We start from the raw sequence: 25,936 nt of genomic DNA, 5'->3' as shown, positions 1-25,936 counted from the left end.
GGCTGCTGGCTCTACTAACTACCTGCAGGATGGACGATGCTGAGGCCTGCTTTATCCTCAGTAACCGGTTTGAAGTGGACCGCATTGCTGCTGTACGTGCTTCAACACTTCCCTGTTTGATCCTGACTCTCTTCGGCATTAATCGTGGCTAAAGTTTTTTTGCTCTTCCTGCAGGGATTTTAAGCATAATGCTATTTTTATTTCACAGTCGTCGTGAAATAAAATGCCTTACCATCCATCCAGATCTTTTGAGGAAAATGGATGATATTTGGTTGGTTACTGATGGTTTCTGGGTTGTTTGTGCTCCTCGGCTAAATTCTGATCAGATGATTTTGAAATGGGGAAAAATGGCTTTCCCAAAGCCCAGACCCCAATCCTCTAGAAACCTGATAAGTGTCCTTAAAAGCAAAGGCTGTATCATAAAATCAATCAATTTAAATGAACTCTACCAATTCTCCTTAAAGGAGTCCTGAAATATTCAGTCTAGTCTATGGATGGTGAAGTTGGAAAACTTCTGCACATATGAAAGGAGCTGTCTCTGAAATCATTTTCAAAAGGTGTAACCAACAAAGTATTTTGGTGGAGTCTAGTTCAAGACATCACACATTTTATTCAATGGATATTTACTGCATGACTTTCATCCTCTTCAGATCAAATAAGTGCTAGCTGTAATTGTAAAGCTTTATGCCATTCTTATTTTTAAAAGACATCCCATGACCTTCATTTCGCCATCTTAACAAATCTGACTACAAGAAGTCCAAATTTCATTGTTCTGAACTTTCAGGACTACGTTGCGCCACACCATCAGGCGGGTTAAGAGGAATGCTATAACAGTCTGATGTCTGTTATGATCTCTTTGTACCTTACCGTCTCTCTCTCTCCCTCTCTCTTACATCCCGCTTTCTGTGATAAATGCAATTCAATACGCTGTTTTTTTTTGGGGGGGGGGGTTTGCCAGGACCATCAAACCATCCTCCGAGCCTGGGCAGTCAAAGACTTTGCTCCAAACTGCCCTCTGTACGTCCAGATTCTCAAGCCGGAGAACAAGTTCCACGTCAAGTTTGCAGGTGGGCAGAGAGTGTGAAAACGAAGAGGCTGGCATTGTTGGGAAGCAGCCTATTTGAAATAATATTTCTTCCTAATCTTGTTTGGAAGCTTATTTCGTGTGGTTTGTGCTTCTCCCCCCCCCACACACACACACTTTAACAATGGAAACAGATTGGCCCCCAGCTCTACCTTGAACCTGTCTACTTGACTTTTTATCCTAAAGCATGTATTTTCCCTCGGAGTGCCCATGCAGACCTATCTCTCCTCCCAGCTCAGAGGAAGTGTAGGACAGATTGGCACAGCTTGCCTGTAAGCCTTTTGCGAGTTTCGAGCTTTGCTCTTTGGAGAGTCTCCATCTCCATCCTGCACAACGGCAGACAACAGTCAGTCATCTGTGAGTGAACGACAAGGACCTGCGCTCTCTCTCGCGTCCTTTCTTTCCTCTTGCACATCTCGCTGCTTGCAGCCCTGGACGATCTGGAACCCAATTCAGTCCCAGTCGTCTCCATCGACGATTAATGTTTTACTCTGCCACTTTAGCAAAGAAAATCGCCCTCTTTTTGAAGAGTGCTGCAGTCGCGCTAACCTGGCAGACAAGCCCTCTCCGCAGGGTAATCCTCCCGCAGCGCTGTTGAAACACTTCGCAGGCAGGCCGGGCCTTTAGTTATTAGCAGGGCAGGAATTGTTGTGCACAGAGAGAGTTTCATGTTCATCCCTTATCACGCCTTTTCTTCAAAACGTGATCAACACGCAGCTCTGCGGGAGGAATCTTCTGCTTGAAGTCTGAAAACTCGTGTGTGAACAGCTTTGATGTTTTTTATTCTCACATGTTCCTATTGTATTAGTTTACTAAACAAATGACTAGCTCAATGTGCTTTGCCTAATAGCTTGTAGCCGTCCCCTCTTTGATGAAGCAGACGTTCAAAGTGCAGCAAATTCGCGATTTCTTAATTCCTTAATTTACGTTGCACTGTCGTGCTTCGATGAGGAAAATTTTTAGAAAAAAATTGAGTTTATTTTGTTCTCCGAATCCCGAAATCACAATAGCTTGATTCACAGAGCGCGCAGTCACACGGACGTCAGTGTGAGTACAGATGCCAAATTTTGACACCACTTAGAAAACACTCCTGAAGTGATGGTGTGGGAGGCATTAATGAGCAAGAGATACACAATTTAATTTGATCTGCAAACTCAGCCTAATGGGACTTGAACATTCATTAGAAAAGATCAGTCGCTGTGATGCAGCAGCAGACACAGCAACGTCGAGGAACAATACGTGTCCTAACCCGGCTCGTCTCTTGGTTATTCATCCAATTTCTATTGAGCAAAAATATTCTCTTGCCCCCCAAGCGTGCTCTGCTTAAGCAGCTACACACTGTTAAAAGCAGCCCACTTATCCACGCAGTAACAAAGTTACTGATTTAATTAGCTAAGCCGGTGGACCTGTGGTCAGGTCCTAATTGCACTGTTTCAGACGGCACAAATAGCCATATTTGCACTTGCAATGAGTCATGCAGCGTACATGGAGGCTTCGGTCTAGACGTTTCATCCTGGGCTGAAGCAGAAAACACAAAGAAAAGAGCGGAGGTCTTTGGAGCAAGAATGAAAGGGAAAAGGAAATGTGTGTTTATGTGTGTGCGTTAGGACAAAGTCTTTGATTTAGTCTTGAGGTCTTAGTTCAGGAATCTGAAGGATGCACAACCATGATAGGAAGAGGAATAACCAGATCGTGATTGTAGACAAAGAACCAAGGAAAACACCGGAGGAGGAATAAAAAGACAGTGGCTTCTATCTCTGCATTCTTGGAATTTGAGCTATTCAGTGGAAATATGTGCACGACTACAATAACAAGGACTGCTCCATAGAAACTACTTCATTTATTTATTTTTGTCTTGTCCTCTGCAGCAGATGCCCATTTCTCTACACAGGCTTTAACTTTAAAATAAACTGACAGGCTGAATAGCGGGAGACTACAGCACATTTTGTGTGTGCGCTGCATTGTGATGTGCTGATCTGAGCCAAAGGAACATTGCTACTTAATCAGAAGAATCACAGTCCCTTGTTTTGTTTTGTTTTTTTTAATTGACATGTTTATCACCTAGTCACCTTCAGGCAGTCACACGTCTCATTAATTTTAACACAAGCTGCATTTCTATCTTATATGACCATCTGCTTCTTAGATTAGCAGCCGATTGAGTGCGATTCTCCATCTCGGGCTTTGATGCTCTGTCACCAATTATAGCCTAATGTGGAGCACATACTGTGCTTTTACTGCCCAGATCAACTGTGTTGCTTAACAGGCAGCCTAATATGCCTGTGCACTGAGCTGAAGACAGTGCAATCAAAAAATAAATATCCAGCACAGGAAATGGATTCTCCTTTGGCTCCTTTTCACCGGTTGGCTCTCTACAAACATTAGCCGGTCGATCAGATTTTCCTTTTCAAGAGGAGACTCTGAAAGGAATGTGTGGTCTGTGTTTGCTCGGGTTGTGTGGTTGACCCACGTGGCTCCATTAGGTGTTAGCTGATGAATGTGTCTGAATACTCTCACCTGTTGCTCCAGCTTTCCGTCTCTCTCCAAACTTTAACAGCGACTTGAGATTCCTCCTCTTAGCTGAACAAGCTGCGGGTGGAGTTTTGATTGAGCCGTGAGCTCGATGCGCTCGGTTCTTCATGCTTTGTGAACGTAAACCGCAGGTCAATGGCAAGTGCAGGAGATGCATGCGAGTGTTTCGTGGCTTGCGCGGCGGCAGCATGTTGTTGCCACGGCGCTTCATTGAACCCGAAACTGAATCCAGCAGTTTTCTCTTGACAACAGAACATTGTAAGGGAGGACAACGCTTTGTGTGTTTTTCTCAATTTTCCATATTAAAGACAAAAACCTCAAGAAAGTAATTCTATGTGCCATTTACTATGTAATAATTGTGCAATTTTGAAATTGAACAATTTGTACAAAAATTGTTGTACAAGTAAAGCCCACCAAGCTTTACTTTTGCCCCCGCCAGGCTAAGGATTGCTTGTTTATTTTAGTTTTTTTTTTTTTTTAATGTTTGCATTTTGTAATACTTTATAGTTGGTGCTCAGGTGTTAATCTTCCAATCTTTCAATAACACTTGATTATCAAGTGATATTTTCAAATTTCCTGTCAACTTTAAATATTTTTTAACTCAAAAACAGGACGGGCCCCTGGATGAATATCTGCCCTAACACCCAACCACCGGGCTCAGCAGGTTTTCTGGGGGAAACATTGAAAATTTATTTACTAATTTATTAGATTATGCTTTCACTGTGACTTGACTCATTTAATAACTCTTTGGCACTTTACTGAAGCCTATAAAAACCTTAGCTGACGTGTCTTTAATGTGTTTCTCTGTCTGCAGATCATGTGGTGTGCGAAGAGGAATTCAAGTACGCCATGCTGGCTTTAAACTGTGTGTGCCCCGGCACCTCGACTCTTATTACTCTATTGATTCACTCCTCCAGAGGACAGTGAGTTTATCACCTTTCGTTCATTTATTTTGTCTAAATGTTGATATTCCCTTCACGACCAATAAATGAACCAACAAAACAAAGCTGCTTTTGTCTTTACATCTTTTCTTTTTCCATCCCCCCCGTTTCTTAGAACTACACCCCAAGAGGCCTTTAAGCAACGTGCCGGAGCTTTTCAAGCCCTTAACAGGTAGAAAACAACAAGATAAAAAAGATAATTATATTTACTGTGGGACGCCTTCATGTATGATTTGAATCCAAAGGATTTTCAGTCTTGTAGCACAAATATTTGACAAATAGTTTTACTGAAAACATAAATTTACCTAAATTATCAAGAGGGTAAAAATAACTGAAACGTGACAAATTTAAAGTTTTAAACATTTTTTTATAGAGAGTAAGTAAACATAAAACTGTGAGAGTTTTCTTGTGTCACATAGCGCTAAGAGCGTCTGACTCTGGAGGAACTAAAAAACCACAAAGGGTCATCAGAAAGGTTTACAGCACATTTCTTTATGCAGGAACTGTTATGATCATGTGTCATAGTTGCTAATTTAAGTTTTATTGTAGAAACACTTAGACTACCATCTTTTAAACAGAAGTCCAATATGGGCACTGAGTTGCATGTTGTTAAAAAGCAAATTGTGCTTTTATAACCAGGTATTTTGGGCTAACACTATTTGGTTGATTTCTACTCTGAATTACTGAATTTCTACAAAGTGTCTTGCTGCCAGTTAAACTTAACATGCTTTGTTGTTCAATAAAAAAATGTCTCGGTTGTTAAAAAGCTTGTGAAAGATGCCAAACCTCTTTATATGCTCTTCATCTCTTCATAGAGCCATTTTTCCATTTTACTTATAATGTTCTGGTTAAAGTTTCTGCTACATACACATTTTAAGCAGAACTGGAGTTTTATCGTGGCTAACTTCACATTTGTTCCTGAAGCAAATACTTCAGGAACAATAGTACGCTGATATATGGAAATTCAGGTTTTATTCTTGGTATTATAACGCAATCAAAAATAATAATAAAAAAATCTGACCAAAAAATACACAATTATTGTTTTGTAAGGCAACTGCACCTGAAGTAAAGGCATTTTTATTCAAATTCAATCTGTTTCAAACTTATACAAATGTTTATTTATTCAAAAGCAAGGAAACAGAAGTGCAAACCTGCTTGCTAAATCCAACCTATATGTTAAATTTAAAGAATGTGTCGATGTGAGAAATCATCTTTATCTGGACTTGACGCCATCTGGGTTTTGGCTCTGATGGTGACTAAAACTCGCCATCCTTCTCTCCTGCCCCACAGCCAGATCCTGTAAATTGAACATTTCTTAACACTCTATTTATATGGAGCCTCTTTTCTTCTGCAGACTGTCCACAGTCACACTACCTCCACACCGTTGCTTCTTGTTGTCACCTCTTTAGCCCCCGCGTGTAAAGCCGTATCCCCTCTGAGAGAGCTGGTGTGCTCTTGACAGTACGAATGACTAAGCCGGAGCTGCGGGACCTCGTCTCCCTCCACGCCCTGATTGTAGTATTGATTAGCAGCTTAGATAGAGATGTAAGACGTCGCCACTATAACCTTGATGGAACATCCTCTCATGTGACCCTGGGTGCTTCAAATAACACGTTTTAAAAGGTCACGCCTCAACAATTCCCATGTGTGTTTCGGTTCTGTCTCAGGGACGGCGGCGCAGGTTCATCAGACCAGTGGCACCGAACGTACAGACGCTGCTCAGCCAACGAGGTGCATCACATCCGTCTGGAAGAAAGCAAATTCTTTGGAGAATACCAAGGAAAGAGTTTCACTTTTGCGTCCTTTCATGCACATAAAAAGTGAGTGAAAGCACCACTACGCGCTACACATTGACATCTATCGCTCAGAGCTGATCAGGCCTGCGCGGTTGCAGGTTTGGGGTGTGTTTGATCGCAGTGCGGAGACTGGACACCACAAACATCCTGCTGAATCCCGGGCCGTGCCACATCATGGGGGCTTCCGACACATGCTTCTACATCAACATCTCCAAAGAGGAGAACTCGGCGTTTGTCAGGGGTCAGAGGGAACCGTCCTGGGGAGGCACGGGAGGAAACTCAAGAGGAGTCCACCAAAGTATCTACCACGGACTCACCCGCCTGCCTGTGCACAGCATCATCGCCAGCATGGGTCAGTAAGGCAGAATGACTGCATGAAATCTATCTCGGTGTTTTCATCATTCAGGATTTGACATCAAAACTGTCTTCATAGCTGTGCTGCATTTTTATCAGCGTCTCCACACATTAGAATATCAATGGGAAGGAAATTTATTTCTGCATTCGAAAATGATAGGGTTCGGTTATATGTTTTACAGATTTGCACTGTGGTGCCATCAGTAGCACTGCAGCCTTGCACCTAGAGAGTCCTCTGTTTGAATCCTCACCCAAGTAAGAGTAGAACTACTTCAACATGTTTTTACTCAAGTAAAAGTAAAAATGTAAAGTAACTGATCAAATTACATAATCAGATGGACCAAAATATAAAGGTAAGAGGAAATTTTGGTATTTTAAGAACCAAAGTGACAATAATTAATATAAGTAACAAAAAATATAACAAATTCAGGCAAAAGAGTTTTTTTTTGTTTGTTTGTTTGTTTTGTTTTTTCCCCCAAATCAGTTTCTTTCAATAAAAAAAGTACAACATTTTTACAAAAGCTGTAGGTGTGTGTCTGTGTCTGGTGGATTTTTGATTAAAACTTGTTTTTTCATTCAGTGGGTAGAGAATCCAGAGATTTTACTCAAGTAAGAGTAGAGATAATAAAATTATAATAAAATTTCTACAGCAAAAATATAAAGTACAGTGTAGTAAAAATGCTCCTTAAAAGTAATTTTAAAAAAAATTACTCAAGTAAATGTAATTGAGTAAATGTAACCAGAGTTTACTATCCAACTCTGGTTTGCCATGCATGGTTTGTTGTGCAGTTTTATCTACTACATGTTTTCCTTCCACTCAACTTTTGCTTAATTTACTTGAATACAGCCCTATGTGAACAACCAGCTCCTATAGCAGCAGCCCTATTTGTTGCAAGCCTCCTTATGGAGGCTGTCACTGACTGCAGAGAGATTGGCATGGCAGAATGTTTGTAGTTATTAATCCTCTTTTCTTGGGTCTTATTTGCTATGTTCTAGTCAAAATTAAAAGCAATAAATGCTTGAATTATCTCACTGTGCTCCTTCAATCTTTATATGAGTTTCATTTTTAAGTGTATCACTGAAACATGTTGACTCTTCATATTACTCTAATTCATTGCACCTGCATTTGATTAGAAAGGATCTTGCCTGTGGTCAGGTTCTGTTGTTACACAAACCTGCCACCAAGTGGACAAAAATAAAACTGCCACACTCAAATCATCAGCCCTCACACTACTGAACCGTTTTACATGTTTTAAATGGCTGATATTTTACCTTGTGGGTATGTTTTCAGGCACCGTTGCCATCGACCTGCAGGACTCCAGCGACAGCAGCCCAGAGGGTCAGGACCCCGGAGGCACAGGCCTGGGCAGCGGCAGAGGGAGCAGAAGCAGCTCCAGGGTAGAGATGGGGGGTGCAAACACCTTGGCTCTGCCCATCATGGGAGATTCAGGGGACGAGAGACGGCACAGCATCGCGCCGGTCCTGGAGCTGGTGGATGGAGTCAACAACCCAACCTTTGACCTGCTGGGGGAGCAGTCGGAGGACGAAGGAGGAGAGGAAGGCAAGGATGACGGCGATAAAGATGAGGGCGCCCACTGGTGGGGTCGACACTGCGAGTGAGTACAGCGAATTGCATAGCAGGTTATTTGAATAAATTCAGAGGTAAATGTGAGCTTGTGCCGCAGGTGGGTGAAGGGATACCCGCTGAACTCTCCGTATATCGGCAGCTCACCTGCACTTTGCCATCTTCTTCAAGAAAAGATGCCGTTCTGCTGCCTGCGCATGGATAAGGTCTGCAATCCAAATTGCTTCTTTATCTCTTCTCATACCAGAAGACCACCCCATAATCTCTCACACTTCTCCCCCTAGCCTTGTCCCCACATCCCTTTTGAGGATGCACGTTCCTACGGCTTCAAAAACAAATTGATCATTGTTTCTGCGGAGAGCGCAGGAAATGGTCTGTACAACTTCATTGTGCCTCTTCGGGCTTACTACCGAACAAGGAAGGAGCTCAAACCCATCGTGCTGCTGCTGGAGAGCATGTGAGACCTTTTTTTTTTTTTTCCCTGGTTTTCCTTACATCCTCTGTACCGTTGCAAAACCAGGTTCAGACTCTAAAAAGGTCACATCCCGGTGCTGTCCAATCACGGCTTTTAATAATGACAGCGGGCCTCGAAATCTAGGTTGCGCAGAATGGTAAAATTGGTCCCCTCTTAAAAAAAAAAAGCAAGTGGGGGAGAAAAACTGAGCCATTGACCGTGTAAGTAAACATGATTGGTGACACGCTGAATGCTTTCAGCACACGTCCTGTTTTTGTGGCAGCTACACGAACGCAGTTGGCCAAATGAGAGTGGAATCCAATAAAAAGGCAATAAAATGCTGAGTCACTGCTGCGTAGTGCCGTTATTTTCAGCTTTCTCAGAAGGCCTTTTGTCTCTTCAGTAAATTCAGCGCCGAGGGAGGGCAGACTGTAGCTGTGGGAACGTTTGCTCTTCTCTGTGGCGCGTAGGAATCGCTCTGAAATCTGTTTTTCCCCATTCGCTTAGACCTGAAGCTGATTTTCTGGAAGCCATCTGTTGGTTCCCAATGGTCTTCTACACAGTGGGCTCCATTGAAAAGTAAGTTTTGTTACATTTATACTAACGTATGTATGTTTCCTAGTTTCAGTGCCTTGAAAAAGTATTGTATTTTTTTTTACACATATTTTCACATTATATACAGAATCTGAAATGCAATTTATTGAAATCATGACATTAATGGACCAAGACATGTATGAGGCAAATATGTGGAAAAAGTTGCTCAGTTAGATGAGACCAAAGTGAAGCCTTTAGGTCAGTATGCAGACCATTTCATAGGATAATTCTGCAAATCACCCTGAACACACCGTCCCCAGGGTGAAACGTGGTGATGGCTGCATCGGCCTGTGGGGACACCAATAACAGTCGAGAAAATAGATGGAGCCAAAACGCAAGGCAAATATGAGAGAAAACTCATTACCTGCTGCAAAAGATTTCAGATAGAGGTCGAAGTTCACCTTCCAGTGACCCTGAGCTGAGGATTAGAGTTGCAGTGGAGGGGCTTAGATTTATGCTCTACATGTAGCTGAGAATTTGTACCAAGATGTGAAAACTGCAGTTTGCGTACCCTCTCAATCCAATCTGACTGATCTCGACATTTTTATTTCTGGTGTTTGTGGGGGAAAAAAATAGAAAATCTCCTATCTTGTTCATTCCAACTTCATAGTTGTATTGGTGTATCGCGTATATTTTTGTTCAAATGTTGTGTGTTTCTAACAAAAAATAAACAAATTTTGGTTTTAGTGACCGACTATAAAAGGGTTTTTTAATTTTATATTTTCTTTTGCACTAGAGTGGTTTAGGGCGTACCCCAAGGTTGAGAATTTGGGCCTATTCTCTTTGCTACAAATATGTTTCCACTTTGTAAAATTACTAGTGTAGATACTGATTCTTCATATGAGATATCAAGTAAAATTTGAAAAAACATAATTGATCCCCTTTTTGCAGTCTGGACAGCCTGCTGCGATGTGGAATCACTTTTGCGGACACGATGGTGGTGTTTGACAAAGAGAGCTCCATGATTGCAGAGGAGGACTACATGGCTGACGCCAAAACAATCGTTAACGTCCAGACACTGTTCAGGTCAGTTTCACCCAAACGTTCATGTGCAATTTCACACACAAAGGTAATGTGTTCTTTTTCCTATATTACGTTTCTTATTGTTCTTGTGCTTTTCAACCCCAGACTGTTTCCAGCTCTTAGCATCATCACGGAGCTCACACATCCTGCAAACATGCGGTTCATGCAGTTCAAAGTCAAAGATCACTATTCCCTTGCTTTGTCCAAACTGGAAAAGGTAAAGTCCAAAGCCTTTGTTTCCATCTTACTTCCTGAGTCAAAAATGAATCAAAAAGGAAATAAGCATGACAAATGGTTCATTTTCATGAAAGTTCATTGTCTCAGTGGAGCAAAAATGAATAAATAGGATGTTGGGATGAGCTTTTGCTCTAATATCTGGCAGTTTGTTGTCATTGTTAGCATTCTCAATGACAGCTAATGAGTCTTGCTCTGGGCATCAATAACAGCCATTAACAAAGCAGTAAATTAGCCACAGTCTGACATCCTCCCTTTGAATGTTTTTCAAATTGGTCCAACATCATTAGGAAAAGCAGTGTCTCTCCCTCTTTCAGCAGTAAAAGCTTTTTATGTTGTCTATCAGAGTTATTCTCCCACCGCATACAAATCAAGGATAGTTGAGTCTCATCTGAAGACTGAACGTCAGTCTGTCTGTAATAAATCCTTAAGTATCGTTTCGGCCTCGCTGGGGGGGGAGATTTGATACAGGAAGAGTCTAAAGAAGGCACAGACTCCTCTGATCCGCTCAGAAAGCCCGTAAAACCTGACACCTAGCTGTGTTTGATCTGCAGAAGGAAAGAGAGAAGGGCTCCAACCTGGTCTTTATGTTCCGCCTGCCATTTGCCGCCGGAAAGGTGTTCAGCGTTAGCATGCTGGACACTCTCCTCTACCAGGTGTCAAACACACTCTCCCTGAATAACAAGTATCTTCCTTCAGTTGGCTTCTGTCTCAGTAATGACTTTACTTGTTTGTTGCGATGCCCTGCCAGTCATTTGTGAAGGACTACATGATCTCCATCACCAGGCTGCTGCTGGGGTTAGACTCCATGCCCGGCTCAGGTTTCCTCTGCGCCGTGAGTAGCTAACAAACAAACGAGTGGCTGGATTTTAGTTTGGGCGGACAGGGGATCGCCTCGGAGACCGATTGTGGTTTTGTTTGGTTTCCAGATGAAGATCACAGAGGACGACCTGTGGATTCGCACCTACGGCAGGCTCTATCAGAAACTATGTTCCTCCACCGGAGACATTCCTATAGGCATCTACCGGACGGAGGCCCACAAGCTTCCAGTGTCTGAGGTCAGCCTTGTTGTCATGCCGTAACGTCCGTGTTAAGCACATCACGGAAACCCCAAATAAAATATCCCTGTAGGAATCATCTTACAGCGATCAAGTTTAACTGTCTGCTTCTTGTTTTTGTTTTTGAAAAGGTGTATTGTTTTTAACCCGTTTGTGACGGGATGCACATTTTTACCAAAACATCATCAAGACGATCCTTTGCAAACATGAGATGGGCCTTTGTGCTAAGCAACGGTTTTGGTCTGGATCTACTTTCATTAATGCCATTTTTGCCCAATTTCATTTTGTTTAATTGAGCTTAGGGGAGGCAATTGAGGTCCCCGGTGCTTTAAATTTTGTTCTTTTTGTGACCTCCTGCAGGAGACATTGCTCCACTCTTTTAGTGAAATGGGAAGCTTTACACACCAGGGAAGGTCCCCCACTGCTCCATGTATTCTCCATCTCTGGATAAATACTCTCATTGTGGTTCAGTGGAGTCCCGGCGCTTTAGAATGAATTTGTAACCTTTGGTGATTTATTCTCATCTGTTATTGAACTCCTTTAGATCAGTGCATGATGTTTCTTTTTTTAAACCTCCTGCGTGTTGTCAGACAGGATTCACTTAAGTAATTTGTTTGCACTGCCAACACAGTAGTTGGGTCTGAGTGTGGCTTGTGAAATTAAACTCAGTTCTCTGCTTTACTTTCTTCAGCTCACGTTTCAGAGGATTACACAGTTAAAACTTAATGAGAACCTATCTTATATATATTTCTTGGTCTTCCAAACCGTTCATAACCGTTGTTTGTTGGAAGGGAAACAAGCCCCCAGCATTACAAATCCCTCACCATACTTGGCAGTAGGGATGTTGCTTGCTGGTAAAAATCCCAGTTAGTTTCTCAGCAGAATTTAACCAGAGTCTTGTTGGAGAAATTGTTTCCGTCTTCACCGTCCCCTTCAGTCACTGTGGTGGCGACCTGTTTGCTTTAGTTCCATTTGGCTTAAACGTCTTAATTAGTGCACTTATAAGGGAAGTCTGAGTGCGTTCCAATGTTCTTCTAGCCATTTGTTGACCTTTGATGATCAACACACCTCAGTGTGTATAGAGAGAATCTCTGTTCATACTCCATCTTTACAGCATTTGCTTACAGGCAGGATGATGAATTCCTGCACAGTGAGCTTGTTGCCAGCGTAAGGGCCACCGTTCATCACACCGGAGGCCGGGATGTGAAAGGTGACCTTCGAGTTCCTGACCAGGTCCGCAATGTGCTGCTACAGAGGAACTCCTTCTTTTTTTTTCAGCAGCAGCAGCACTGGCTTTCCGAACAACCAGGATAGTTTTTGCTCCAAATTTGGATCTGTTCTCCATGCACGCTGCCCAGATTGATTATCGTCTGGTACATTATGATTAACGAGTGCAGGGGTAACAGTTTGAGTAATGTGGCTAACAGCCTGTGGTGGTGAGACTTGTCATTGTCCCGGAGCTCCAAGGATTCATTTCAAGCTCCAGTGGAAACTTCAGTGGTAAATATCGACCCTGACTGTGTTGTTTCTGTGAGAATCTGACGTCTCTCTGAAATTAGATGGTGCATTGGAGAAAACTTTGACCAGAAATAGGATGACAGGACTACTTAAGAAGAAATGTGGATATGCATTTTTGAGTGTGAGATTATGCTGTCGTGAAAAAGCTGAACTTGTCTGAAGTCTTAATCATTTGTTGATTAGAAATTGTTAATGTTTTATAAAATATATTTCTGTACCTCTTTGTGAAATTACAAACAGTTCTGAGGAACCATTAAAGCCATCAAAGCTCTGCAACATATTAATCAAACCATATTAAAGTAGAAAAGTGTTTTGTTTTTTTTTCCAAATGTTTTTCAGTCCCAGGTATCCATCACTGTTGAAGACTACGAGGACACCAGAGAACCCAGAGAGCCCCTGCTGTCCCGCACCGGCGCTCACCGTAACTCCACCTCCTCAGAGCCCGTCTCCACCTCCTCCCACTCCTCGGACCACCCGCTGCTCCGGAGGAAGAGCATGCAGTGGGCGAGGCGGCTGAGCAGGAAGGGGGGTCGGGGATCGAGCGGAGCCAAAGGTGGTCCGGGCAGCGCGGCGGAGCGGATCAGCCAGCAGAGGCTGAATCTGTTCAGACGCTCAGAACGACAGGAGCTCAACTCACTGGTGCGAACGAGGATGAAACATTTGGGCCTTTCTCCAACTGGGTTTAGTAAGTTGCACTTTTTTTTTCTCTCTTTTTTTTGTTTTGCTTGTGCTTTTCTTTTTTCGAACTTCGCACTTCTTGCCGTTTGAGCGGATGCAGCTCCTCCTGCTCCATATCCCGTGCTGAGTTCATATCCTGCCTCTCTAACCTCTTTTCCTCTGGTGTCAGATGGGATGACAGACCAAGGCAACAGGCTGTCGTACATCCTCATCAACCCCTCTCCAGACACCAGGCTCGACCTGCACGACGTTGTGTGAGTGGAAAAAAAAAAAAAAAAAAGCCCTTTATAAGTGATGGGGCAAATTTTAAAGCGAACCCAGCATGAAACCTACAATTAGAACCGAATTCAATTTGCGATCCCTGACTGTGCCCCATCTGCAGGTACCTGATAAGACCAGACCCCCTCTCCCTGGTGCCCAATCAGGGAAGCAGCAGGAAGTGCAGCGCTGGACTATCAGAGAGCCACAGGTTTGATATGCAGGATAGCACCCACCTGTGAAGGAGAAAAGACTAAACTCAGAACACTGCCAGGAAGAAAGGGACCAGCATCAATACAGTCACCAAGGAGAAATCCACAGCAAAAAGAAAAGGGACGGCTCAGAACCTCTGTGTTTTCAGGATCAGAGTTTTCTGTGCTGGGCACACATGGACCTTTTCTACACTGTCTGGAAAATTTTATTTATGCACCTTCCTTTTTTTCAGCCGAGAACTGCGGACCCAGAAGTGCATTTACTGAAAAGCTACATGTATTTATATCTGTTGTCGTGCATGTTAGTACTGCATCATGTACTGTATCCACAGTGAGCATATGCAGGGCCAAAGGTATTCACAAACCCTTGAACTTTTTCTCAATCTGCCTCATTACGACCACAAATATCAATGCAGCTTACTCAGCTCACCTCACTCCGACACCCCAAAATAAATCTCAACCTTTAAAAATGTGTAATTCGGTCTCTGTATTAATGCAGCAGCTGCGTAAAAATCCCTTTGCTCATTTGGGAAACATCAGAGAATAAACAGCAATGTGACGACCAAAGAACAAAGCAGGAAGAAGATAAGATAGATAAAACTTTGAATAACTTTGAAGGAGTTATATTATTAAACAACACCCTAATTTTCAAACATATCAGCACTGATCAGTCTATGATCTCATAGTTGTGAGAATGTGGCGTAATTGCAAGGAAGACTTCAAAAAGCAGAAGGTAACTTTGGAGGAGCTGCAGAAATCAACAACTCAGGTGGGAGAACCGTTTGGAAAGACAACTATTAGTCCTGGTCTCTGCAAATCTGGTATTTATCGACCAGGGGAAAGAAAGACACGATTGTTAAAAGAAAGCAGTTAGAAGCATTTTTTTTATAGTTTTCCACAAGTCATGTAGAAATCCCAGCAAACCTGTGGAAAAAGGTGTTCTATTCAAATGGGACCACAGGTCGAACCTTTTGGCCCACAACGTGCAAACGCAAACACAGATCAGGTGATCTGTGAAGATACTTGAATTTCACTATCTCTATCTGAAACATGGTGGGAGAAGTATTATGCTGTGGAGGTGCAGGAACGTGAAGGTGGGTCAGAGTTGAAGAGAAGGAGGATGAAGCTAAAACGAGGATAGTCTTATGAAGGAAATTTGCTGGAGACTTGGGTAGAGATTACAAAAGGACAACAATCGGTGAAAAGTTCTACAACTGGTTTCACAAACTGGGGCAAAATTCAAAAGAATGTCACACATTTTACATTTGTATTTGCAAAAAAAATCTTCCATTCATTGTGCCTCGTTCCTTTAAATTTACAATTATCACATAAAATCACAATAAAGTAAGAATTTTGTGGTTGTAATTTGAGAAAGGCTGCAGGTGTTTAAGGATTGTGAATTTCTTTGCAAAGGCACTGGGCATACGGTGCAACATTTTGGGCACATATACTTAATGTTTTAGTTTCTGTTAATAATTAAGTGACTCAGAAGTGAGTTCTTGGATCCAGTGTCCATATTTCAAGAGCAGAGGATGGGAGTTTAAAATCGTTCAATTTTCCCTCGCCTATAAAAATAAGAGAAATAATTTCGTAAAGCTGAAATATATCATTGGGATAAACATGAACTGTGGTACTCGGGTTGTTTTCCTCCCCTCAACAAATTTCTAATTGAAGTGACCAGAATTGTGTGTGCCATATGTTTAGCGTGTGTGTGGGTGAATGGATATGTACATGTAGTCACAAAGCCTGAGCGAGACACTGCCAATCTCATGTGGACTGCCAAAGGAATCTGCTGCCAAATGAGCATCAAGGAAAACGTTTGTGGTTTGTCCTTTTTAGGCGTTTTTGTCTTCTTTTGTGTCTTTTAGCATTTTTCATCAAAGTCATCACCCCTCCGATTCGTATTTTTGATTCCATGTCTCACAAAGGCTTTTCGAGACTCTTTTAAACACGCCGTCATTAAACGCTCACCAGCAGCGAAAGGATCCAAAGAGCTCCAGTCTCAGCTATGGACACGGTTAGACGCCAAGCTTTACGTCGTCACTGCCGCGTTGCTCCCAGGAGCATTTCTTTGCTTACATGACCTCTCTTGCAATGACCTGAAGTCATTTTATTTCTAATTTTATTCCTGAAATCCTCCACTTTCAAGCCGTCCCGCCTCCGGCTTGTTTTTTTGTTGATGTGTAATGAACGGACAAAACGGTTTGGACATAATACACTGTAATATAAAACCACTTATCCCAACAGCTCTGCAGTACACACCCCCTCTTTGTAAAGCTTTTCCTGTATATCGGAGACCATTTCAAAGGGGTGTTTATCCAGCTTTCAGTTTAGAACAATGAATGAAAATAAAGTTTAAATGTATTTATTGCTATGAATTTTCACTTATATTAAATATTAATTTTTTTTAATTTAGATTTTTTTTTTTTACGTTAGAGCTGGGTTTCAGTCAAAAAAAAACCTCATATTTCTCTAAAAAGAAAAAAAAGGTGAAAAACAAACTATCCACATCCATTATAATTCATAGCCTCTCGGACCAAATCGATCTGTTTTTATCAAAGTAAATCATTTGGAAAGCTGTTTTGTTATCAAAGGCGTGTGAGGAAAAGTCAAAATGAGACTGTTCACACAGAAATGGAGGCACTCACACTGACGTCAAAACAACAACAACTGTAGCTTCACTGCAATCATAGCAGAAAAAACAAAATATGTACATATTAAACTCACTTCTTACTCGTCCCTGGCTTATTAGTGCTTGGTGTCAGATTGTGCAGCTGGGAGGGCAGTCACTCACAGGAAGAGGTTCACATCAACGCATCATCTGATCTTTCTTTTCCAGATGGAGAGCATGATCTGATGGGGTTTCTCGTGTTGCTAAATGAGGCCAAATTTGGGTCGTTCCTGCTTTGAAGCATCGACAATCTGTGCGATTCACAGCCAACATCCAGCGCGCGTTGTCTCCCCGAGGCATCACACAGCGCTGCACCTTGTTAGTCAAAGCTTTCATCGCATTTTATGCCCGTCGAGGTCAACGGGGTCGGCATTCTCTTCGTGCTCGTGGCCGAGAGGTGCTTTTGTTTCTCACAGCTTTGAAAAGCAAACTTTAATAACTCTTCCTGTCTGTATCTGTTCACACAAAATCCGTTTTTTTTTTTTTATTTTATTTTCCATCCCGAGTGCCAATTAGTCTGCTTAGAAGTTTGCCTCCGTTTTATGACCAGAACTTATTATTCATGCTGTAATGTCAGAACATTAGTCAGGTCAAGGTCAGGCAAGAACATTTGTTTACCAGCAGAGATTTCAAGTGGCTTCCAAGAAATGAAGGTAACAGAGTTAAAGGTTAAATTCGAGGTAAAATAAAAAAAGATTAGACATCACATGAAAAAGAAACAGTTAAGTGCAACTTGAAAAAAAGCTATGTGACAATAAAAATGAACTAATATTTAACCTTCACAGGTACAGGGCGATTAAATGTGGTGTTTTTGTTTTTGTTTTTTTTGTTTTTTACAGAGACTAAGGTAATATTACTATAATCTAAGTTACTGAAAAACAAAAACTCTAAAGCTAATTGTGTCATAGATTTTCTGTGGATACAAAAATGTTAATCTAAATCCATAAACATGCTCATTTTTAAGTTGACTAAGTCGAGTACTGCTCTTTAATCTTCCTTGATGGGCCCAAAACCAATGATTTCTGAAATGTATCCATTAAATAGGCAGAAATTCTTATCCATTCACTCTTGCGGTCATATGGTGACACAGAAATATAAAGTTGTGCGCAAGCAGAGTGAGAGATATTGTAAAATATTATAATCTTAGTAGAAATTAAAAGAACGTGGTGTGTGAATGGAGCCTTGAGGAACCCGAGAGGAGATTATTCCTGAAAGGAGTCAGCAAAAAACCTAGAGATGAAGAAGGATGCCAACGACCCTCTCCAATAAATTCAGTAAACTGACGAAACTACAACTTGGGTGAGTCTTACCTTTATTTATTTTTATTTTTTTACTTGTATTCAAACTCTTTAAACCCTGTTGGAAAATTACTGAACCAGTCAATTGTCTGTAAAATCAACAGGACAGGTTGGCGAAGACAGTTTATTCCTTCCATAAGTGACATCATCATTTGAAAACAGCTGTTTCTGTTTCACTCGGGTTATTTTTGCCCGGCATTAAAATGTGTTTGGTGATCTGAAACATTCGAGAGTGGAAAAAAAGAAAAAGAAAACAGCAGAAATAGAAGACATCTGTGGGAGAGAGAAGCACTTTTTCCTGTGTGATGTCCTCCTCTGCCTGCTGCCGATGCTCCCGTCTCTGTCGGACAGGTTTGACCTTTGTAGCGTGAATAAGTGCGCCGCAGGAGGGCTCTCATGTGAGGACAGCCGGACTCAACCTACTGATAAACAATGCAGGCTTTCTAGACAAAAGGACTCACCATGACACCAGTCCTGATGACACACAGGCGACAATGTCAGCGGTATAAAGGACAAGGTGGTTCTAAAACACAGAACTTTAATGTAACAAGGTTCTTATTTCATTTTTTTCTGCCAAGTGGCAGAATTCAGACATGCCAATGTGTCGCTGCTGTTTTTCCTCTCTGTGTTTCTTATCTCAATGTTTAAAACGACAGCTCTGCGCCCCTCCTGGCTCCACCCCGTGACCTGGGTGGAGACGAGGTCAGTGGAGAGCTGTCTGTTGTCCTGCGCTGCAAGTTTCTCCAAATAAGGACAAAATCAAACAATGTAGAGGAAGCAGTTTATTCACCGACAGTCATACAGGAAACGTCAGGACTTATGATTGTGCGCGAGTTCTTGTAAAAGAAAAGTTGCAAGTATTGTTCAGTCTCCATAATATAAAAAAACTGCAAAAAATAAAAAAATAAAAAATACCCCTGATACTTAGGTTTAAATGATCTTTTTGTTTTACCAAAATGTTTATGTTTACTGGAAATTAGTTGAATGTTTTGGAAGAGCCCAGTTAGACACTTCTGACCTAAATCTGGCGGAGAATCTGGTGGGGGGGAGTCGATGAAGATTAGGGTGATTGCAACAAGGTCTTCCAACCTCAAAGAGGTCATCAGCAAAATCTTAGTGGAAGCATGAGTTCTGCTCGCTGCAAGATGCTTCTGCTGATGACCGAGAAGGGTTTGCATATTTTTTTTTTTAATATATTCCTTACATTAAAATGTAAAAACAATATGTAGTTTTTAATCAAAATGAAAGTCTTTTAAGTTATTTTATTATCTTTCTTTCAGAGATCTCTGCCTTATGTTCTCTGAAAAATAAACATCTTGGTTAAATAAAGCTTATTTGGTACCTAAATCTACCTGTGGTGAGAATAATTTTGGGCTTAATTGTTTTTGTTTTGTTTTGTTAAGTTGTTGGTCCAAAGAATGAAGAGGCCAGTGAGGATAAATAACCACATAAATAAAATAATAATTACAATTTTAGGTATATTTTTCTGAATGTCCAGCATCATTGAAAGAAACACAATTGCAATATTTTTAAATTTTGATGTTTTATTTCACCAATGTGTGTAGCACTGTTGTCTTCTCAGTCCTTCTGATTTAATGTCCAGGATATTCTCATGAAACATATCAGTAAACTCTCTTTTATTTGAGTGATTTGTAAGATTAAAATGAAATTGGGTGTGGAGTGAGATTTAAAACCAAATGTGTGTTTTTTTTTGTGTGTGTTTTTTTTTACCACCAGGGGGAGAACGATGCTCTCTCTGCTGCGGCTCATTGAGAAACAAAAAGGCGATTAAAGGAGTTAGCATAAGAGTGTCTGGTGTTGATGTAAAAAAAAAAAAAATAGTATTTTCTGTATATCATGCTCAGTTCACACCTGCCCAAAAACATCATCAGGTGTGTAATCTAGCACATCGGTGCTCTCTGATCACCAGGTCGTGCTGTTCCACACAGCCACCTTGGCGGGGCAGATCTTCAGAGGTTTGGCGTTGCTCCCGTTAATGTTGACTCCGGGGCAGAAGAAGGGATACATCTTTTCAGTGAAAAAGTCAACGAAGGTGTAGACGGGCTTCATGGTCACAGGGTTGGAGAAAATGACCTCCCCGGCCTCGAAGTCGAGCTGCACCCTGACCCGGGTCAGGTCGCCCTCCAGGTGGAGCGGCGTGCTGGGCCTCGTCATCGCCGAGTACTCGCCCTCCGAGTGAGAGATCATCCAGAAGCCCCCCTCCGGACACCCCGAAATTTTCCCTTTCCTGTCGATGGTTTCCTTCACCACGCCGAGCATCCAGTCCTCCTTACCGCCCACCTCCACCTCCCAGGCGTGGCGGCCCGAAGTGAAACCCTCTGACCCCAGCACGAACACAAAGTGACCGAAACGCTCAGGATTGTCTGGGAGCTGCTGAAGGGATCCGCTGTTGGCCACGCTGGTCAGGTCTGAGGAGAGCGACAGCCAGGAGTAGGCGGTGTTGGGATCCAGGGTGATGGGAGCTAAAATCAGAAGAAGAATCAATCATTTAACCGAGAAATATGAATTACACGAATGCTCCTTTGTGTTACTACACAGACCAATCACTGAAAATATCACAAATTAAAAAGCAGGACAAATATTTACATTTTGAGCTTAACGTCACAACATCATGAGCATGACAGCCATGTTACCATCATGTTTTGAGGCTGTAGATAAAATAGTAAAGAAATAAGGCAATCATGACGACAGTGCTGACCAAAATAAAAGGGGAAACCAAAAGGTTTTATAGCTAAACAGGACAAACATTGAGGTAATTCGGTCATAATCAAGAAGTAGAGATTTCAGAATCACACTTTCAAATCCAAGAGCACTGTACCAACTGAGAAGCATGATGGCGGTAGCATCATGCTGTGGGGCTGCCAGTAGTAGCACAGAGAGGATTGAACACTGAAAATGGAGGAGATTTACCTCCAAATTCTGATCCCACGCTTGCTCTGAAACTCATTCTGGACTGGGTAAAGTTGACTGAAATTGGGTGGCCCTAATTTTCTGCCTCAGCATTACTGGAAATATGCTAATATGTCTGAAATCTGGATCCTGAATGAATTCTACAAATCCTGATAAAAATGATCAAGTACCTGGAATTATTCCAGAAGCTTATTGATGGATTCAAAAAGTGGTTAATTGAGATGAAACTTGCTAAGAGAAGTTTAATTTGTGAGAATGTATTTCAGTCTGGTTGTATAGGTTTGATCCTGAATTAAATTATTAAACATATCTTCATTATTAAAAGTCCAAATGTAATGTGACATCCATCCACATCTTAAATTATGTGATCTTCAGGCTTCCAAGGACGTAATAATCAAAGCTCGGCTCAAAATAACAAAACTGATCTGGTTTACAAAGTGTCTGCTGCACGCAGCCCATTCAGAGTGAAAAGATGTACTTACTGTACTTAACCAGTTCCACCATGTTTGCCCAGACGTGGTATTTCAGGGAGCTCACATGCTTGGCCACATTTATAAGGGCACCTGACACTTTTTCCGGGTCTTTCTGGGGGAGCTGTGTTCTGTGACGATATGTCACAGTAACCATTCAGTACTAAAGAGAATTAGACTGTAACTTAACATAATATTGCAGGGGAAAAATAAAAATAAAAACTTTACCTTTTCTTTGTACTGAAGTAATTCTGAAAGGACACCGCAGACAGTTAGCATACTTTATGTTCAGCGTGGGGCAAAAGGAGTATTTTATTCTTGCCCGGAGGTAAATCTGCTCACCTGGAGGAACTGAGCGTCACCGGATGCAATCTCGTTCTCAACGGCGATGACGGCGTGGGAGAAAGTGAGGATGTCTCTGGTGATGCTTTCAGACTTCTTCCTCACCAGCTCCCTCTTCTCCTCGTCCTCCTTCTGCAGGGTGGCCAGTCTCGCCTCCTCCTCGTGCTCCAGAAACTCCCGGAGCTCCGCAAACTCCTGCCGTATCTGCTTCTCTGTGGCCTGCGTCTGGTTCTGCCATTCGTGAAAATGAAAATCATCCCTTCAGGATACGCTGAATGGTCCTTTGCCTTAACTGCATAATGAAATGTAACTAATATTTGAAGTGCATGTTCGGTCTAAAATAACTGCATAGTTTAGTTATCGAAAAATAGATTTTATTTTTTTCTCCATTTTACAATGGAAAGAAAGGGGGAAATGACATGATTACCGTTCTAGTTGAAGGTGACAGAAGCAGCTCTTTTTCCTCTACAGACACTAAGTGATGGATGGGAGTTTGCCCAACCAGTCTACATGTGTTTAGTGAAAGGGGCTCCTGGCCCTTTGACCAATGGAGAAGGAGCATGTTGTCTACTTCATGAACCAAATTAGGCCAATTAGGCATCCCTGAGGCTGAGGCTAGTTTAATCAATGCAGTCTGCTGATGAATTGCTTCCTGGAAAGGAAGGGTTGAGATGCTACTCAATATTTTCAATGGGATTGAAACAGGAGGTTTCAGCTGGATTAGACGTTCCATTTGTGTTTTTTTTTTTTGTTTGTTTGTTTGTTTGTTTTTAAACACAAATGCCCGAGGCACCAGCAAGCTAAGCCGATGCTTGTGCCCATTGTGGGAAAACAATTAAAATTAAGTTATGCATTTTTGCAAAGTGAAAGGAAAACAATAGAATTTTTTTTCCAATTAAAAATCTGAAAAGTCAGCCTAGCATTTGTGTTCACGCCCCCCTGCCCCCCTGCAAACTTTAATATTTTGTCTTGATATATCAAAGTTTGTGGTCATAACAAGGAAAAACTTAAAAACAAGAGGCGATTTAACGATTTACAGCTGACCTCTGGGGGGAAATCGTGTCTAAGGAATGCACTGGTAGAAACGGAGACTTTGATGAAAATACCTGTAAAGAATTATGTCATAACTGTTTAATTATTAGTTTCCCCACTCCTGTCTGTGAATGTTTCACAGATTTATCTGGAACAGTGAATTATGGACCTTCTTGGAACTCCAAACCATCTAAGAATCTAAATTGTTCTGCTTATTGGTGTTTACACCCCAACAGTGCATGACTCAGCTTGCGTTAAAGTTGCATCAGCAGTCATGCAGGTTGTCTACTGTTTCTTGGATCTGTTTATTGATACCTTGATGTGCACGGTTGTGTCATCACACTCCTGCTTGGCTTCATACAGGCGCCGCAGATTCTTCTTCAAGGGGATCAGCTCCTTCTTCATTTCCGACTGGGGGCAGAAAAAACGTCAGAAATCAGAGGAAATCCATGCCAATATGTTTCCATCTGTAGCGTCATTAAAGAATTGAAGGTTTTATAACGTTTCAGAGCAATTATTCAATTAGGCATTTAAGCCGTACAACGATACATGACTAAAGTCGAAGAGTTATTTTTACCTTCAGATCCTGGGCTCCTTCATCTAGAGGACACACTTTGTGTCCCTGGTGCTTCTTGGAAGTGTGGCACACACAGCACAAGACTTCAAAGTCATCCAAACAAAAGAGTTTGAGAATCTCCCCGTGTGTCGCACACTTCTCCTCCAGCACCGCCGCTTCCTCCGCGGCCACGCCGGCCCCCGGCCCCGGCCCGGCCACTGTCGCCCTCCTCGCGTGCTCCCTCAGGAAGGTGTCGGCCACATTCTTCAGGGCCAGGCTGACGGTGGGCTCCGTCAGAGAGCACTTCCTCCTGCAGACGGGACACTCGCGCCGCGCCTTCTTCTTGTTCCAGAACTGCTGCAGGCAGGCCCTGCAGAAGCTGTGGCTGCACTTGAGCACGACTGGCTCCTTGAAGATTTCGCAGCAGACGGGACAAGACAGCTCTTCCTCCAGCATGGAGCCCGAGCAAGAGGAAACAGCCCGCGGACGAAGGGATGAGGTTACCTTGGTGATCAGAGGCAGGGAAAGTTTTCCTGGCTGGGAGGAAGCTCTGGGTCGCAAAGCCATGACCGGTCGTTCTTAGAGCAGCGTTTGTTGTTCGTAAGAAGAGGAAGAGCTTCGAGGTGGGTCTACAGAGTAATCTGGCCACAGTTTAACAGAAACCTCAGTTATAGATCAACAAGGACTTGCAAAACTGGTTTCCTTCCCTTCTAGTAAATAAGGTAAAGGTCACCACCCCCCATTTAGCAGCCACAACAATACATTTTTCCAATGAAAAGAGCTTTGAACAGTCTAGAAAACAAGTTAATGTGTTATTCTGTTTGACCCAGTGTGTATAATTATTTGATCCACTGTCTACTTTTTTTTCCAGTATTTTCATTTTACTATGAGAGGCAGAAGCCAGGCTGAAAATATAAAAACGCTATATTCAACTCACTGAGTGACATAAGAACTCTGCCAAAAAAAAAAAAAAAAAAGAAACAGAGTTCCAGCTCCAACACATTTATTGTGCACAAATATGACAAATAGATTATTCAGTCCGTTTATACCAGTGATATCTGAGCTGAGTTTACGATGTTTATAAAGCAAACATGCCTTAACACCATGAGAAAGATCAAAGAGCATTGAAAGGACATCAGTGACAAGATAGTAGATCTCCACAATACTGAATGCTCAGACAACAGTAAACATATAATTTATGGAACACTATCAACTATCGATTAATATTAACTAAACTGTCCAACAGCAATGAACCAGATTATGTCATACAGGATGCTGTTCTTTTAAAATACAGCATATGAACGCTGGGATTATTGAAAATAGTAATGGAGTACCGCAAGGGTCTGTGTTGGGACCTTTGCTTTTCAGATTAATCATTAATGATTTACCAAAGGACAAGGAACAAGTTGTTGTGAATGTTAATGATTGGATCCAGAGATCTCATTTACATCTTAATTTATCCAAAACCAGGTGTGCATTTCTTAAAAAATGCAAATACCGCCTGTGATTCTAGTATTTTAATTAAAACACACACAAAAAAAACATAATTAGTAGACGAGATATTTAGGGGTCATCTTGGATTCCGTATTTTGTTTTTAACAAGTGAAGCATTAAACTGAATCCAATTCTCAATTTATTAAAAATATTTTACCTTTTGAACGCCTCAAGTTATACTTTGATTACATCTCAAATTGAAAACATGTTGGTAATCGTTAATTTCATAAAAAAGCGATTAAGGTGCTGCATAAAAAAAAAAAATTGTATCATCTTTGTCAGACACTAAAATACTTGGAATACAAACATTTCTCAATTCATTTAAAGAGAAATCATAATATCATGCTTCCAGTCAGCTTAACTTGCTGCTGGTACACTTGAATTTCCTCACTGTGGGACAATAAAGGATATTTATATTTTAGTCTAAGCTTTTAGTTCCAGATTCATTTACTAAAAGAGAAAATAAGCCAAAATTCAGCTTGATATATTTGAAAAGCTGGTTACCAATATGACAAAACACAAAGGTTTCTCCTCCAATATCCAACACCTATTTTACTGAGAGATTAAATCCGTATTTCACTCAATTACATGCAAATCATTTTTAATTTTACGCTCCATGCTTCCCCCCCCCCCAAACAATGAGAGGAAATATTTTCCACGTTGGCTCTCTAATTTGCCACCTTCCTGACAAAGGCCTGTAAGTGACCTCGATGGGTCCGTCCAGAGCTATCAAGTGAGCCGAGGTCGATCTGATTACACCAGCCGACAGCCGCCGACAGTGATTTCACCGTCTGAATGAACGCCATGCATATTTCAGGAGGACA

General features: G+C 41.7%; 2 protein-coding genes across 2 annotated transcripts in view; one reads left to right on the top strand and one right to left on the bottom strand.

Moving 5' to 3' along the window:
* kcnt2b (potassium sodium-activated channel subfamily T member 2b) overlaps window positions 1-17,775 on the top strand; it is a 45,903-nt gene extending 28,128 nt beyond the window's left edge. Inside the window, exons 13-30 of the mRNA XM_015011212.2 lie at window positions 29-92; window positions 959-1,067; window positions 4,428-4,536; window positions 4,670-4,726; window positions 6,222-6,374; window positions 6,449-6,702; window positions 7,996-8,320; window positions 8,390-8,495; window positions 8,574-8,746; window positions 9,251-9,322; window positions 10,229-10,363; window positions 10,466-10,577; window positions 11,149-11,250; window positions 11,346-11,429; window positions 11,524-11,652; window positions 13,510-13,855; window positions 14,018-14,102; window positions 14,231-17,775. Coding sequence (XP_014866698.1) covers window positions 29-92; window positions 959-1,067; window positions 4,428-4,536; window positions 4,670-4,726; window positions 6,222-6,374; window positions 6,449-6,702; window positions 7,996-8,320; window positions 8,390-8,495; window positions 8,574-8,746; window positions 9,251-9,322; window positions 10,229-10,363; window positions 10,466-10,577; window positions 11,149-11,250; window positions 11,346-11,429; window positions 11,524-11,652; window positions 13,510-13,855; window positions 14,018-14,102; window positions 14,231-14,348 — 2,533 coding nt within the window. The 3' untranslated portion in view covers window positions 14,349-17,775. The remainder of the gene's footprint in view (window positions 1-28; window positions 93-958; window positions 1,068-4,427; window positions 4,537-4,669; window positions 4,727-6,221; window positions 6,375-6,448; window positions 6,703-7,995; window positions 8,321-8,389; window positions 8,496-8,573; window positions 8,747-9,250; window positions 9,323-10,228; window positions 10,364-10,465; window positions 10,578-11,148; window positions 11,251-11,345; window positions 11,430-11,523; window positions 11,653-13,509; window positions 13,856-14,017; window positions 14,103-14,230) is intronic.
* Window positions 17,776-19,056: 1,281 nt separating this feature from the next.
* LOC106932478 (E3 ubiquitin-protein ligase TRIM39-like) lies at window positions 19,057-25,924 on the bottom strand. Its single transcript, XM_015011211.2, has 6 exons — window positions 23,640-25,924; window positions 23,378-23,473; window positions 22,031-22,261; window positions 21,917-21,939; window positions 21,701-21,819; window positions 19,057-20,770 (listed from the first exon to the last, which is right to left on the bottom strand). The coding sequence occupies exons 1-6, from the start codon at window positions 24,183-24,185 to the stop codon at window positions 20,211-20,213; spliced, it is 1,575 nt and encodes a 524-aa protein (XP_014866697.2). The 5' UTR covers window positions 24,186-25,924; the 3' UTR covers window positions 19,057-20,210.
* Between the last annotated feature and the right edge of the window lie 12 nt (window positions 25,925-25,936).

The sequence above is a fragment of the Poecilia mexicana genome, unplaced genomic scaffold (genome assembly GCF_051168715.1).
Source record: "Poecilia mexicana isolate PSO_F unplaced genomic scaffold, ASM5116871v1 scaffold_8, whole genome shotgun sequence".
Classification (NCBI taxonomy): Eukaryota; Metazoa; Chordata; class Actinopteri; order Cyprinodontiformes; family Poeciliidae; genus Poecilia; species Poecilia mexicana.
The sequence above is the reverse complement of the archived record's forward strand: the minus strand, read 5'-3'. Positions and strand labels throughout refer to the sequence as shown.